General features: G+C 37.1%; 1 protein-coding gene and 1 long non-coding RNA gene across 16 annotated transcripts in view; one reads left to right on the plus strand and one right to left on the minus strand.

Moving 5' to 3' along the window:
* LOC140669662 (uncharacterized) overlaps positions 1-9,988 on the plus strand; it is a 63,500-nt gene extending 53,512 nt beyond the window's left edge. Inside the window, exon 2 of the long non-coding RNA XR_012047370.1 lies at positions 9,871-9,988. This is a non-coding gene — a long non-coding RNA (uncharacterized lncRNA). The remainder of the gene's footprint in view (positions 1-9,870) is intronic.
* Positions 1-16,906, minus strand: part of LOC140669659 (nephrin) — a 380,112-nt gene that overhangs the window by 10,091 nt on the left and 353,115 nt on the right. For 14 of the 15 annotated variants that reach the window (XM_072899676.1, XM_072899679.1, XM_072899678.1 and 11 more), the window contains 6 exons: positions 11,691-11,835; positions 9,858-9,988; positions 8,294-8,453; positions 6,834-7,133; positions 6,258-6,557; positions 2,136-2,378 (listed from right to left, as the gene is read on the minus strand). In XM_072899676.1, the coding sequence (XP_072755777.1) occupies positions 2,136-2,378; positions 6,258-6,557; positions 6,834-7,133; positions 8,294-8,453; positions 9,858-9,988; positions 11,691-11,835 (1,279 nt within the window). The remainder of the gene's footprint in view (positions 1-2,135; positions 2,379-6,257; positions 6,558-6,833; positions 7,134-8,293; positions 8,454-9,857; positions 9,989-11,690; positions 11,836-16,906) is intronic. The other variant, XM_072899677.1, reaches the window with a different exon arrangement.

The raw sequence follows: 16,906 nt of genomic DNA on the forward strand, positions 1-16,906 counted from the left end.
ATACTATCCACTTTAGTAAGGGTTATTAGAGAGACGTTAAAGCAACGTTACAGCTGTGAATATTATTTGCAGAGTTTATTATACTATTACATATAAAAAGAAAACCACCATGTAACGTATATTCATTTATCCTATGAAATTAATTTAATCACTAATTTACATCGTGATGATGCACTGAACTTTATCGTAATAAACTAATAACTATAAAGCATTACGAATGTATCGATACGCGGCTTAATTTACCGAGGAGCGGTACGCTAATGCGATATGTTAATTAAATAGTAATTTGTACCTAAACAGATATATAACATCGATCGTGATTAAATAATTAACTAAGTAATATCGCGTCCAGAGTAATTTTCTTCATTCGATTAACATTAAATATTTTGTTTGAACGACAAATTAGCATCCCGAATATACATATATTTCGCGAATATAACTAGAAACTGTTGGATAATTATATAAAGGAAATAATAATTTACTTTTATCATGGATAAAACTCGATCGATATTTTGTTATTCGATTTAAAAAGTCTATGAAACAAAAATGATGAATTTTACATGAAAAGAATTATAAATAATTTTTTTCATGGTTGTATTACATACGATATAACAAAGCTCGCCAGTGCGATTATAACTGTTCAAATGTTGTGTATCGGATTCGCATAAGCGAGTTTGGTGAGCAGGTCTGCCTTGTAATCGGTCGAGTAATTTATTAACAAGTCGGAGGTTAAGTTCTATAGCAACCATATACTCGATCTATAACCGCTAGTACTGTTCCCGTGCATTATTATGAACGATGTAATGACGCATAGCATAGTTGTAACGCGATGCTGTTAACGAATCGCGTTACATCGGTGCGGTGCGTTGCACTCGCAATAGAGTCCTGAATTTCCGGTTTCGAGTACACTCGGTACCAAGTGTTCGCGATCGCTGTCAATCAGGCATTACGCTTGAAAGCCAGCGGCAATGTAGCTGATAAAATTTCCATGTCCAATCAAATGTCAAACTCTCGGAATAGCAATATTAATTCTATTTCTGCCTTTCTTCTTTATTTTTGCATATACATTCTGTTTGTTCGAATAAATGTTCTATTTTTAAATTTAATATTTTTTCAATTAAATATCGTTTCTTTTTCTATCGCGTAGATATTTATTTAAAGATAAAAAATTATAAAATTATAAAAAATTAAAAAATGTTAGAGGTGCTGTGTGCTTCTCTACAAAGTTACATTTTATGAAAAAATTCTAAGTAAAAATGAATCGAATAGAACTGGACGAAACAACGGGATTAAATGGATAGCGAACTCGTTTCCACGCGGCCGATTCTTTTAAATTACAGATCAAATTGGAAATCCGGTTCTAAAGTAAATTCACCAAAGCATACATAGAGAAAAGTGGAATAACCAGACACCATTTCGTTCACATACATACGTACGCATGTGACAAAAAATAATTAAAATGTCTAATATTATAAAGAAAGATCATTACATAGTTTTCATCATTTTCATTCTTTTCTATCTCGTGATGTTTACGCGGTAACAAATTTTTGCACGAGCCAACGAAAGTTTAAATTGAAATTAAGTCGCGAATTCTTCAAAAACTGCGAAATTTATTTTTCGCGAACGTAAATTTTTACATCAGTCAAAAGACAGGTACAGCATTATCGCAGCAGGAGTACGTTACGTTGTATTTCATCTCGTTCTTCGAACATAGAGAACGCAGAGAGATATATCCGTTTGAAATTTTCAGGACAAACGCGAATGTCGATCACTGCTCGATGTGCGTTATGGGTTATTCGTTATTCGTCGTTGTATACGGGACAGGCGTTACACCCTGTAGGCCGATTTACGTAGCTAAATAATTTCGTGCATTGTCCGAATTTTTTCGAGCGTGCGCTTTACGCCAGATATATGTATATTTAGAATATTTCCGAATTTTTTATTTACACATTTCCCGCGTATATAAAGTTTGCCGTCAAACGACGCAAATATTAAACAATTTGACAGTAAAAATGGCAAATGTGAGATAAATTTGTCCGAAACGCGTGCGCGTAATTTTTTGAATACATTTAAAATATCCGCATTTCTTTTTGTTAATTTTTTACATCACGTCACGAACAATTTTGAGGACATACCTTTGTTGGTCGGCACAACGTCCGGATTTCTGTCGTCTGCGTCATAAAGGTCCTCGGAACTTGGCGCGGTGGCCTTCTTTAAAGGTAAATCGCCTGGCCTTTGAGCTCGCCTCTCGCTCCTCACTTTCAACGCTGCCAGAATGGTGGCGGTGACAAGTAAAAGTGCGGTAACCACACCGATCAGACCCCCGAGTAACGGGGTGAACTCGAAGGGTACCGGAGTACCTGTGAACAAAACGCGTACTGCTCTCGTGCAAGTATGTCGATACAAGTTTCTTTGTATGTGTGATAAATTAAAAGAAGGTGATTCTCTTTTTCAAATATCTTATCAAATCACAAATAATAAGATGAAGATAAGATTGCGAATTAAATATATCTAGGGTATTCGCGTACAACGACAGCCTCTGTCTGCGTTGCACTCACACGAGATAAGATAATGAAACTAAGCAGCAACTCGCGAGAAAAGTAGCGACGGGACAATTTTCCAGACGGACTGCCGAGGGTAAACGGATTAAACGGAGTTAAAGTCGCATTACGCCGTAAAAAGATTCGAGATATTTGGCCTGCGCGCGAGAATGGGGCCATCTGACTACCAACTTACCTACCATTTCTAAGATTAATGAATTCGAATCCTTTTGATATCTCTCTACGTTTAAACACCGTCCCAGGCGACGTTTAATTTTCCACGTCTCTTCCGCAACGTCTTCCCTTCGTACTCGCGTGCGCGCGCTATCGCTCTCTACCTGTCCGTTTTTTAATCTCTTTCCTTAGCCCGGGTGCCCCTCCTCAGAGACATCGCTCGTAATTGCCACTCGTTTTAGTCACGAGCGACCGAGTGTTTTTACTCCGTGCTCCGATGCACAGCCAAAGTGCACGTTAATTTTTAATCAAGGCGAAAGTGCACCATGAGTATCCATGATATTTACCTGCCATCTGCTTTTCTTCGTCACCTCTTTCCGTCACTTTTTCCCTATTTTGTCCTAAACTGCGTCGTAAAAATACATTTCTGTTTAATGCTTTTTGTTCTCTTACATGGTCTCTTTATCGGAAAAATTATAAATCAGACTTGCATTCTTAATTTGATTTTAGTATATACTGAGAGAAAACGCGAAATTCCCCTGAAGTCTCGTGCTAAGATTTCGAACGTTCGTAAAACATTAAAGCGATAAGACGAGTAAAACGAATTTATAATATAAAGAAATCATTAATCATTCAAATTTCAGGGATCTTTCTATGAAACGACGATATATTTTTAGGTCATAGAAATTTACGACGAAAAAGATGAAGCACAGCAGCAGCGCTTATTTATTAATATATATATTCGTCATTTATAATTTTTTTCGAAAAATACGACTCTATCCTGAAAAGTTTTATTTAATATTTTAACTTTTAATTTAATTTTCTTTATTTGTGATCGCTGTTTTGTCTGTTTGATTTTCTGACTGATTCTAAAAATCTTTTTGCAAAATCAACTGGTTTTACACAAGAATATTGTGTTACATTGAATATCGATGATATTATATTTAATACATTACATTTTGTTCTGCATCAAACCTTGTTTATTTTCCGTGTGATACGAAAAGACTTTTAATAATACACCCTCTCATTGGAATAATATTTATCGAACCGCGCGATACAATACAGCAGTCGTAAGCCAGAAATTTCTGCACCGTGGAAGGCTTACGAATAATAGTACATGGAATTAAGCTCTCGTCGCGTCGCGAGCATTTGATCGTATCGCGGAAATAGAACGCTGTCTCTTCACTTTTTTTTTTTCCACATCGGTCAAAATTAAAAAATACAATAAGGTGTCCCGCATTAGCTTGTTTTTCGATATACGTATTTGACTCGTAGATGCAAAAAGGTTGCACCGGTGCGGTTTGTATGCGACCTTTGCACATGTATAATTTGTACTTTACACACCGGAGAGTACGAGGGACGCCGAGATTTTAGAAGCGCCTGCTGCTCCTCCTGGTAGCATGGCCCGTGCGAGGTCGGACGTTCGTGGGATCTGAAGCTTTTCTGCGCTTTCTCTCGGGAAAGAGAAGAGGCGCGCGAGCGAGACGAGGCGGGCGATGCGACGTAGAGAGATAGCGGATCCGGGAATTTTATTAAAGTTTCACACTCGCCGGGCCTCTCTCTCTGCCCCTCTCTCTCTCTCTCTCTCTCTCTCTCTTTCTCTCTCTTGCGCGCCCGGCGAGTGGATCGATTTTCGAACCGACCATTCCACCCGCATACGCGTATACCAGCTTATATATACCCGGTGTACGTATACACCACGTCGCGGATGTGCACTCGCCTGAACCGTGGAAACTGACCGAAAGAGCAATTTCACTTGTAAATTCGTCTCAGACCGACATATATACACACATATGCGTGTATATAAATATATATATATATATATATATATATATATATATATATATATATATATATATGTATATAGACACATATACATGTATGTATGTCCGGGTCGAGTATATCCGTTCTAGAGGGAGATAGATCTCAAATCTCTTGCTCTTCTCGTCGGTCGAGATCCCCCCAGCCAGAAATCTACGAGATGAATGCGGCTAGCGAGGGATGGATTCGACGAGATCCATTCTCTCGGGCATCTGGACCGGGCTCAACCGTGTAGGATTCGCCGGTAATTCCGCGCGCGGTTTGCGTTTCTTATGGAGCATTCGGTAGGTAAGTCGTCGTACTTTCTCCTCTTCCCCTTTCCCTTCACGAAATCCCGTTGTTTCTGTAGGGAAATATATGCATGGGGTTGCTACAAACCCTCGATGCGCCGAGATGCTAGAACTTTACTACCGAGAATCGTACGCGAATGTAAATATTTGCGAGCACGAGAGAAGGGGATGTTAAGCGGACCGAACAATCAATCTCCCTGTATCAATTTTCCGCGGTTTTATTCCGACGAATAATCATACGGACTTCATCAACGTGTTACCGTGTAGATCTGGTCGTTGGAGCGATTATATAGCTCGCGGGAATAGAAAGTTTCATGCTGCTCTCATAGATCTTTCCCACTTTCGTAATTACAGGTGGACGGCGAGATTAATTCTCGTAATTACTCATGATATACCTGTTTCTGACTGCTTGCGCTTTGCAAATATTACCATCTCCTCAGTGGAATAGAAATTTCTCTCCGTCTTTTTTTAACCAAGTCTCCTTAGCATCGGATCGAAAAAATAAGCACCATTACCGATTCAACGAGTCACGACATTTCGTATATTTCGAAGGGAGTATATAGGCATGCGGACCCTTTGGAAATCTGGCCGTAGAGTTTTACGCACCGTCAGAACCGCCGTCAATTTTTGGCCGAAACCGTTTCGTGGATTGGAAAACGTCGGAATAGATTACTACTCGCAGAGAACGGCCGTTTCGTAGAACAATCCACAATCCACAATCCACACATGCACACATCCCACACACTCGACGTAGACATAACCTGCGTAATATCCATCCAGGTGATCGTGCGTGCTTATGTGTTTGTTTGCCGACGATTGAATTTTATCGATCTAGATGCTCAATTTCCACGGTGAAACCTTTCGTATGGTCCATGTGGTCTTTAGCTGCGAGAAAGGACGAAGCGGTATATCGTGTTCGATTCGGGGATTCGGGCCGGATGAACGGATTAAAACGTTACATGGGACAATCCGCACGGGTCCGTTCAATTTAATTCGCTAATTCGATTAACCCAACGTCCTCTCGACTAGTCTCATAATTTATGGGGGTGGCGTTGCGCCGATAATTTGCTCGGACGCTTCTATCAAATTACTTATTTCAGTGACGTAGGTACGATCGATAACGTCAGACCTCGAAGCGACCCGACTCGGAGATTGTCGATCATCATTAGTGCCATCAATTTTAGATCCAAGCAAGCAACGTTGTTGCGGTTGTATTCTATATAAGGATATAAGGGTATAAAAATATAAGGATTCTTTGACAAATCATTATTTTATTATCGTTTTAAAAATTCATCTTTTCACGCGTTAGATTTTTCGATGTTTTATCATCAATTATCTCATTGTCAAATAATACTTTGCGAAAGAAACATTTTGTTATAATTTTCAAAGTTTCCGAAAAATCTTCCGACGTAATATTTCTAGCACAACTTACCAGTCTGCTTCTCGGCGACTTTGAGCGTGAAACCTTCCAATAACGTAGAATCGCTTCTTCCCTTTGCATTTACCGCGTACAGAAACATATTTAGAACCTTGCCCGGTTCTAAACCCTGTACAGTGAAAGCCGCATTATCTCTGGACGTGACGTTGGCCTGCAGGACTCCCGTGTGCTGATCGAACACTTCAAGAAGGAAGTGTTGAGGCTGACCACCGTCAAAACCAGCAGTGCATTCCACCGAGAGTGATTCGGTGGTCTGGTTGGTCAGCGTGCAGTTGTACGGAGCTTCCGGTTTGCCTGTACGCGTCATTAACATCGTTTACAATCTATATATATATATATATATATATATATATATATATATATATATATCTTCTCTCTCTCTCTCTCTATCTATCTCAACGAAAAATATTTGTGAATTACTGATTTAGCGACACAATTTAGACACAATGTTGTTCCGGCACAGCATCGCAAAACGCTCAGCATGCGCGTTTCGCAGAATGCTTCTCCGGAACTTTTCCCGGAAATCCTTAGCGATTCAGAGAGGACATACGCTGCTACGTGCGTACATACCCGCAGGAATGATGTGAAATATGCAGGCATTCTTCTGCTGCCCGGCCGTGTTACTCGCCCAGCACAACACGGTGCCGTAGTCCATTTCCGTGACCGGCCGGTATGTGAGCACGCTCTCGGTATGTCTGGTCGAATTCTTGTAACGCGCCTGGGGCACGTCGACCATCTCCTCGGTATTGTTGAAGGCCCAACGGAAGCTTTCCGGCGGCGGGAACGCCTCGACCTTGCATATCACGTGAGCGTCCTCGTGTCTCGCCACCCCGTAGATTCTCTTCTGATCCGACACGCAGATCGGTTTGTCTACAAGAGGAAATCAAATAGATCTCACTTTGTTAATCAACGACAGTTACTGCGAATTGTGATTCGCCGGAATCAAAGTGAAAAGTTTCGGAGAATTTTCAGTAGATAAAATATGTATATTTTTATTACAAATACAACAGCTCGACAACTCCCTTCTAGGGAATTCTTACGCGTTTAATATCTCGTGAGTCGTGAGTATATCTTTGAGGCAAAAATTATATAGTAAAAATAAATTATATATATAACGTAGAAATAATTATATAATAAAAATTTATGCCGAGAAAAAAATTAGATATGATTTTCACGATACAGCGGACAGAGAGAAAACCGCAGCATGCGACATGCAGATCGGAACTGTAGAGTTTACACGCATTTATTAAAAGTGCGAGGGAGAAGGGAGGGAAGGGGGGCGGCACGAAGCGGAATGACCACCGCCCGGCTTTTCGACGGAAGATCGATGGGCATTATTCGCCCGTTCGCTCGAATAGTTTCCCCATTTTTCGCGGCGCAAACGAAGGCAGAACGGGGAAAGAGGGGGAGGGAGGGGAAATCGGAGTTTGCCGGTTCGGAATAATTTGTTGGTTCGTTGTGGATCGTGCTATTTTTCTTCGTTACATTCAATCCCCTCCTTTCTATTCCATCGGCTGTTCAACCCTTTCAACTGTGTTTTTAATGAATAATTATGCCGACATCTTGATGTTTGACGTTTATTCACTCAGTAATATCCTCGGAGTCTCATAAGCCCGGTGACCAATTACGGAGGTTAGACAGTCGCGATTCTCCCGAAAGCCACTCTCTCTCTTTCTCTCTCTCTCTCTCTCTCTCTCTCTCTCTCTCTCTCGAAGGCGCTTAATAACGTCGCTATTTAAATGTCCGTCATCATCGGTTACGTTGCCGCATCGTTTACTTCGTATTACATTGAGATATTTGCGACGTTGCGACGAGTGTCTCTTGGAAATGAAAACGGAATAATCGAGATCGGCTTCGTAAAGAATGAAAATAAGAGGTGGAAACATTATTTTCAACAAAGGAGTGGTCGAGCGATATCGAGAGAGAATTTCCTCGGAATAAAATTTTTCATACAAACAAGATTTGCGCTTTGAATCGCGTGCGTTTCTAGCGCGTCAGTGATAACGCGATCAACGATAATGGGTGCTTACACATGATCTTAAGCTCCACGATATTGCTGTAGCCATCGCCTTCGACGTTGCTGGCAACGCAGGTGTAATTTCCGGCTTGGGACCGATTCACCTCTCGGAGAGCCAAACCATATTGCTGGACTATAACGCCGTTCTTCGCGTTATTCTGAATCACGTGCCCCTGGAACAATGTGCATTCGCGATTAGATTCAAGTGCCATCGTGATATCTCTCACCAAGTACCTAGGTTATTATTTCCAATCTACATGGTAATGTACGCCAATATTGCCTACTTCAAAAATCGTTGCCTATCGTTTTATGAATATAACGCTTGTATATTAATCGATCGATAATTAAACTCGTCGAAACAAAGAGAGAGAATGTAAAATTGTACTTTATGTCTAAAACAATATAATATGTAGTCTCTGTTGACGTAATATTTCACATTGAATGTTGAAATAACCCAACGATAGGCGTGTTTCAGACAACAGGATTTTACTTAATTAAATGAGGTTTTATATTGAGTTAATGAACTTCTGTGTTCAATGAACGAAATCGGTAAAGTTAAATATTTTGCGTATTTACAAAGCATTTATAAACGCCACGCCATAATACAATGTACTGTATTAAACAATACATGATGACATCAGCGTTAGCGAAGGTAGCAAGGACGCAAAATGTGAATAGACGTCGAGGAAAAATAGAAAAAAAAAAAAGGAGAGAGAAGAGACGCGTAATGAGATGTGCGAATAACGCGAACGTAAAAACGACGTCGACGTAACGAAGGGAAATTACACTACTATTTATATCAAGATACCGTAGTAGACTTTCAGCAGTGATCTTCGAAGGAGCGTAGATCAAATTTTTGCATGTTACGTGGAAAGAAAAACTACATTAATGTTTCTTTATCTCTGGAGTGAAATTCATGGAAATGAAATTGATTACATGTACTTTACTCGAAGAAAAATCATTACGATAGTCCTAATGAAAACAGTCGCAAAACAGTCAGCAAGATAAAACAACTTTTAGCACGTTTCTCTGTTATATAAATGAAAAAGTTGATTAAGATAAAGAACGAGCTAATTTAAGATTGCATTAAGAAAGATACATTTAAGATTATATTAAGGAAAGTTCTTGTGTGGTGTAATTGTATTATGTTTGCGTAATGGATGAACATTACCGTTCGCAAGTTAGTATTTAGAGAGGCAGCAGAGGTTTTAGGCATGCGGAAAGTTTGTTTCCTATTTGTCGGTTTCGACTGCAATAGCCATTATTCTGAACCAACAATTTTAGGTAGAGTCGGAACTATTCAGGCGCAAATATATCACTCGAGAGAATCCAGAGGTCATTGTTCAAATTCAAGCCTTGAGCTTTCTCAATTCGTTTATGTGTGTGTACATACACAGTTGTTTTATAAAGAATTTTATCAATTAATCTGTTAATTTTTAAATAACAGATATTGATCAATGTGTGTTTTTACTAAATATTTCGAACTACATTTAAAATTATAAACAGCATATTTTTTGCATACATATATTATATATGTACTTATGAGACCACAAAAGATCTTTTTTAATTTTACTTACATTATGCTTCCAGACCACTTTGTAGGCATCCGGATTCGCACGAACTTTGCACTCGAAATATACGTCATCGCCTTCTTCGATGTCATCCGGATTCATGTTCGAGCCAAGTTGCAAATGCAAGATTGGAACAACTGCAACGAGAAAATACGTAACGTGAGTTATTGAAACAACGTATTGATTATTTGTTTTTGTAATTTACAAAAGACTGTTTGTCGTATAAATAAAGATAAATAAATATCCGCAAAGCAATTAAAAATTGAAGAGAACGTATATAAGACATAAACAAGTCGAAATTTTTAAAAATTGTTACAGAAAAGATGACAGAAAATTACCTAGCGTTTAAAAAAATAATTAGAAACGAGCTTCTCACGTGTATGTAAGAGTATTAATATTTTTAATTTATATAAATTCTTAAATTCACATATATAAATTTATTAAAAAAAAAAAAAAAAAAAAAAACTAAATTATTTTTATGTTCCCTATATTATATTAAACATCGATCAAGGCTTCTTTTTTTTACAGCACACAAAATTATCCCTATTCAATTTTAATTGTCATATTCACGGAGAATTAAATTTCCAGCTGCTGCCCACAGAGAGAAGATCTAGAAATCTTTATTTGCAAAGATACAAATTGTTTGTCGAAAACAGTGGACTTGCCTTGCCTTGCATCGGGATTTTCGAATTCGCGAGATGTCAGCAACGCGCCGTGGCAAGCGAATAAATCGCCGCCGTGCCGAACGTTCCATTTTGGCCGCCGTCGTTGACGTCTCGTTATTGTGATTACATTCGCGTTTGCACGAACGTAATCTATATCGACGGTCTTGTTTCGGCCTGCCAAGCTTTTAACCCGTTTACCCGTCGTCCGATGCATACATATATATACATATACGTACACAGCTGTACGCGTTATGTGCCGTGCACGCGGATTTTTCGATGTGTCGATTGCGCGAAGAGCGACACGCGTTTACGAGTTTAGGACTTGATGAATCACTGCCAACCTTGTTTTTACGCGACGATTCGCATCCAAATTTTCGAAACTGTTTGTTTTTGTTTGTACCATCAGTTATATCTCAAATATATATTTTACGTCCTTTACAAGGAAAAAGAGAATTCCAGACGGATACAGTTGGAGCGCGAGCTCGCTAAAGTGAAATTTTTGCTAGGATAACATAGAAATGTTTGCAGTGCGCGTAACAATTTCATTCCCGATGAGACTTGTGTTTACTTTCATAGTCGTATAAAAATAAAAAGCGAATACCGCGCGTTTATTATACACTGAGAAATATTCTTTACTCGTTTGTTTTTATTGCGCGGCAAGGCATAAAAGAGAGAAATGATCGCGCGTTATTGTCCTATATAATAATGTTGGATCTGGAGCATTGTTGGCGCTCTCGCATAATATTGACGGCGGTGTGTTAATGAATAATGATATCAGTGATAATAATGCCGGCTCCGCAGAGCGTATCATGTTGCCATTACGAGTATGTAAACTCGTGGTCTACCCCAGCTATTGGTTTGTGATCTGATATTATCGTCATCCAATTTTTTTTTTTATACTGCCTGTACCAATATCATATATGTCGTGTATCGTAATTATTCTGATTATGCAGACGGTAGTAGTATGTCGTTGGGAATAATATTTAACAAAACACGTACATTATGTTATTGTTATTATATTATTGATAAATGTTATAGACACAAAATATGTCTATAATTACTGAATATTGAACAATTGTATTCGATTCTATGAAAACTATTGGAAAGTCTTTCATTTTCATCGCTTATATATAATTCTTTTTATTTATATTTGTATGTAAAAATGCATACTTACAAAAAACATTCAGCTTCCACGTATCCTCTGCTACGCCGCGTTGAATTTTAGAATTTTCAGCTCTGCACGTGATAATTTTATCGTGATCTAATAGAGTAGGTTGAAATGTTAAGATGGAACTCGTCATGTTACCATCCTGTGAAACCTATAACAAAATCGGGTCACAATATTCATTTTATTATTATTATTATTATTATTAACACAATTTATTAACTATCGATTAACGAGAAAAGATATTTTGTGTAGTTATATTATGTATTATAAGATGAGATAATATAAAGCTATTAATTATACGTCGTATTAAATTTTATATATTGGCACGGTCTCGAGTTCAGAAAGAGAGAGAGAGAGAGAGAGAGAGTATTGGATTTATATAAAATTATTCTCATAATCGATATATCGAAATTATAATTATGCGTTACATATTTTAATGTGCCTTATGCCGCATCTGTTAATTACATTCCCGATATTTTTTGCTACAGCGCGCTTATTAAAGTGCGCATCGTGCACGAGTAATTAGATCACGTGTACTTAATGCTAATGCTTAATATGAACGCGTTATCTGTTTTGTTAATAGCAATAAATGAACAATTTGCGACAGCAAATCAGGTATATCCACCCATTATCAGTTACGATACTGTACCAACGTTTCGTTTATTTATTTTGCGCATATGTTGTTACGTATATTAATTTGCAAGCGTTTCATTAAAGTTTCGCTGCTAATTAGTGTCGGCGCCAGATATCGCGTACAGTAGATGCAGAAATATGATATATGCATTTTAACGTGAAGGAAGAGCTAATTATAATCGACTAAGACAAGCTAACCGTAAACTATGGTTCTTTTTATTTTGCGCTTATAAATACTGTACGCAGTTGTGTAATTTTTTGAAACAATTTTTTTTTAATTTTATTAAAAAGATAACTTCGAATCACAAAGGATGGTACAGTTTTAGGCAGGTTTAATTATTCGTACTCGAACGAGGTAGCGCGCGTTTGAGGTAAGGGCTTATAAGCCAAGCGTTAATCCAGCGATAAGTCTTAATGACCGGACGAGTCAGTCCAGGAGAGGCGTTTATCACCCACCTTTGCAGGTGTAATAGGACCTGGCTTTCACGTGAGTATTTCACCCCTTTACACGGATGAATGTAACTTTAACGTAACCGGCACGAAACTAGCTTCTATATTTGCGTAAATCTACACGTGGCGTAGGTGTCTTGTCAGAAAACATGTAATTATCAAACATTTATACACGACTACATCTTTGATGCTCGCGCGCAATCTTCCTTGTGCGAGGGAGAATCTGTACAAAGTCTAAAACATTATTTAATAGCATCTGTAGATTAATTAAAATAAAAAATCTTGAAATCTCGAAAAACATCGAGATCGATATTGCACTGTAAGTTTGCAAGTTTAAGATTCTAATTTTATTATATTCACAAACGTATTGAGTATTGAGTATCTAAGTATTATGATTTTCACAGTTTATTATTATAATTTAATCGACAGAAATTTAATTTTCGTTTTTCTCAAAGAAGTATTTTTATGAAAAGTATTATAATTTTTATTTTCGTATTTTAGAAAAATAAAATTATATGGTTTTAATAGATTCAATAATTTTAATATATTTGGCTTAACTTTAATTTAAATTAATTTAAAGTTATAATAATTATTAATTTCATCATTTCTTTAGTTCTTCCGCTTTCTAAGATGTAACAAATTTTCTATTAAATAGTAAAATTATCAGCTCCAAATTAGAGTGTAATTCAATTTTACAAATATAATTAAACAATTCTCTCCCTCTTCTACTAAAACTGCGATAAATTCATGCAGCAATGATGAGAGTGACAACGAACTATCTCATAATCACGTTTGCAATCTCGTCTTATCACGTCACTCCGTATCGGTCAGCCTAATGGACTCGAAGCTAATTGAATGGCTCTAAATCAGCAGCTTTCAAATCAAAAGCTTAAGTTAATGTGCTTATGTAAAAGAGATCGGTTGTATTTGTTACTCGATTAATAACAATTTTCTCATTTTACTATCTCGTTTATATAAGAAACTTGATTGCTTTCTTGATAAATTTTTTCTGACAACTGTAGTGGATAACACGTTGTCATTGCTACTTTGTTGCTCTTTTATTTATTATTTATTATAATATGACTAAGATCAATGACTAAATAGGATCGAAAATAACCTATAAAATACAAATTTTAAATAAAAATTTCTTGAGCTTATTATTGACTCAAATCTTCAACAATAAAAAAGTATATTAATATTTGTTATAAATATTAAAATTAAATCACTTTTATCAAATTCAAAAAAAAAGATTAATTTTGCTTTTAAAATATGAATTTTATAAATTAAATTATTATTTAATTTTAAAAAAGTGAAGAGAATCTGTCTATTATAATTTTTATTAAATACTTCAAATTTTCAAAAATATTTGTATCATATTTTAAATTCTTTAAAATTTAAGGTATTGAATATTTCAAAATATTTCAAAAAGCTTAGAAAGACAATACGTATATACAGTTTTATTTTTCACACCAGTTTTGATGAAATTTGTATTGATTTAGAGAATTTATTACAAACATATTATACAACACGAATTTTCAGATTAAGTACAAAAAAAACAATGGTTTCATGCACGTAATAAGAATGCTGCGATTAATAAACTATATGCATATTTGGTCCCATTAAAAATATTAAAGTTGCAACCGTGCAATTTCCTTAAGAGCGCGATTAAAATCATATTAATACATTTTAAAAAGAGCACGCAACATTTTAGGTACTTTCGCAGAAGTAAATATAAGGTATGGGTATCATAATTATGATGCGATAGAAAAAAAACGCAAGCATATCCTGAAAAGAAATAACTTAAATTTATAACATATATACACAATTAATTTCGTTAAGGGGATATTTATGATTAACGTTATTACTGCATTTCGCTCAATTTTCAATACAAAAAGATTTGGAATATCTTAACGAGCAAATACAGATTGCAGATGAAGAGATTGAAACTTTTGCATCGCAGTGTACGTATGCGAGGGCAGCGAAGCCCGGAACGAAATTGGCCCGAAATTCGCGTGGCGGTCATAAATCGGCAAAGTCGAATCACCCACTGCCAACTATACTGTCCACAATCCACCCTCTCTTCCTATCCCCTTCTCGTTTCATCCCTGTGTTTTTCTGTCCTCTCTCTCTCTCTCTCTCTCTTTCTATTCACCGTGCCTCGATATGTCTACCGGTACCGAACTTCATTCGACACCGCGATATTATGACGTATAACGCGAGATAGCGCGAACGTGTCAGAACTGGATGCCTGGCACCGGCCAACAACGTGATCGTTATTTGCGGCGGAAAATATCAGCTCTTTGAATCTCTCCGCCACTGCGGCGGATCATCGTCGATCACAAGCGCGCGCGCGCGCATCCGCGCGAGCGCGAAATCGATCGAATCGTTATTGCAAAATTCACGCGTACGGATGGTAGCGAGGTCCGCGCGCCTACCCGCGCTCATTTTTCATTCGGAAAATTTTACTGCATCTCGATTATGCATACGGAATAGCCAGCGAGAGAGTGGCATTACGTGAAATTGTTGCACCCAGAGATCAGTATATCTTTATGGCTTCTTTGATCATAATTTATTACACAGTTCTACAATTAAATAATCACCATGTTCGTATCTTTGTACTATATCACACAAATTGTCACGTGAATTTGATTGCAAAAGGAAAATATTGTTTTTCGATACAGAGGAATATTCAAATAACATGCGTGAAATCGAATTTTTTAAAAGAATCATGGATAAGACGATAAATGAAGAGAATAGTTGGAATAGATACAGTTGGTTTTCCAATATTCATTTTAATTTTGTCCGACGAATTGTATATTTTAGACAGATTTTCTGATAAAAAACCGCTCAATAAATATAAAGATTGATTTATCAGAGAGTTGAAATACGATGGCAATTTCATTATCATTGTGCTTGCAAAAACGATATATCAAAATGAGTTTTATGTTTTAATACTTAAGATCTTTTTCCTAATCAAATTTAGTAAATAACTAAAAGAGATTTTTAGAATGTTGAAGAAACGATTTACATAATTTGAAATTTAGAAAAAATACATATATCATCCAAGTTAATTAGATTAATGTAAAAGCTAAGGATTTAAATAAAATTATATTACATCTTATACAATAGCGTGCTAAAAATTTAAGCATGACATAAATAAAAAGAGAAAAATAACGATAAGAGATTGCAGTAGACAGAAATATAATTACGCGCTTGTATTGTTCTATATTCTCAACACACTATATACATCTCCCAATATTCGAATCTGTCATATAACTATTGACAAGTCGTCGGATGATGGATGGTGTCCATCGTTCCATAGTTACGTATGTATCTATATTAGATAAGTTTGTCCTGTTTCAAGATCAGATGGATCTCCTTAATGTCAACCGTCTCAAATTCACATCTATCAATTCACTATCAATCTATCGCTTATGCAATTAATTAGAGTAGCAGGAGCAAACTAAGTAGATTAAAATGTATATGAATATTCCATTGTATATGCATCTAAAAAGTATATATTACGAGATATATATTGCGGCAAAAAACTGTTGTTAAAGTTAAAAAAATGTAATCTGAAAATATTCTAAATCATTACATATTTTAGTATCGTACTCTCTCCTCTCTTTCAAGAGAAAATCTTTTCCGTTTCGCAAAATGAGCCGAATTTCTGTACAACCGATTCAATTGCGTACGTTTACCGTTCGAACTGAAAAAAAGAAACTTAGAAAAAAAAAGAAAAACAAGCGGCATTTGCGGGAGACTCGAGCGCGGCGTGTACATCGAGATTCGAGATGCAATTTGAGGGCGGTTGGGTCAAAGAATCACGTTTCAGGAAGAGTTTGCGCCGCGGAAACGCAAGACGGGAGTAGATCGATGGTTCGCCCGAGAGTTCGAGTACGTATATACGAAGGAGTTTCCTCGTGATGTTAGGATCAAAGAGCGGGGGAGACGCGCACGCGAGATAGAGAGCAGAAGGGGGGCGAATCGCAAGAGCGAGAGCGAGAGATCACGAAAGCATCGCCGCTATCCGGTAATTGCGCCATAGCGTGTCGGAGGGGGAGCTTAATGGCAACGATGCAAATACCGATACCGGCGCTAATGTCAGTGATTTCGTGGGGAAACAGGCATCTCGAAGG

The sequence above is a fragment of the Anoplolepis gracilipes genome, chromosome 9 (assembly GCF_047496725.1).
Source record: "Anoplolepis gracilipes chromosome 9, ASM4749672v1, whole genome shotgun sequence".
In the NCBI taxonomy this organism is placed as follows: Eukaryota; Metazoa; Arthropoda; class Insecta; order Hymenoptera; family Formicidae; genus Anoplolepis; species Anoplolepis gracilipes.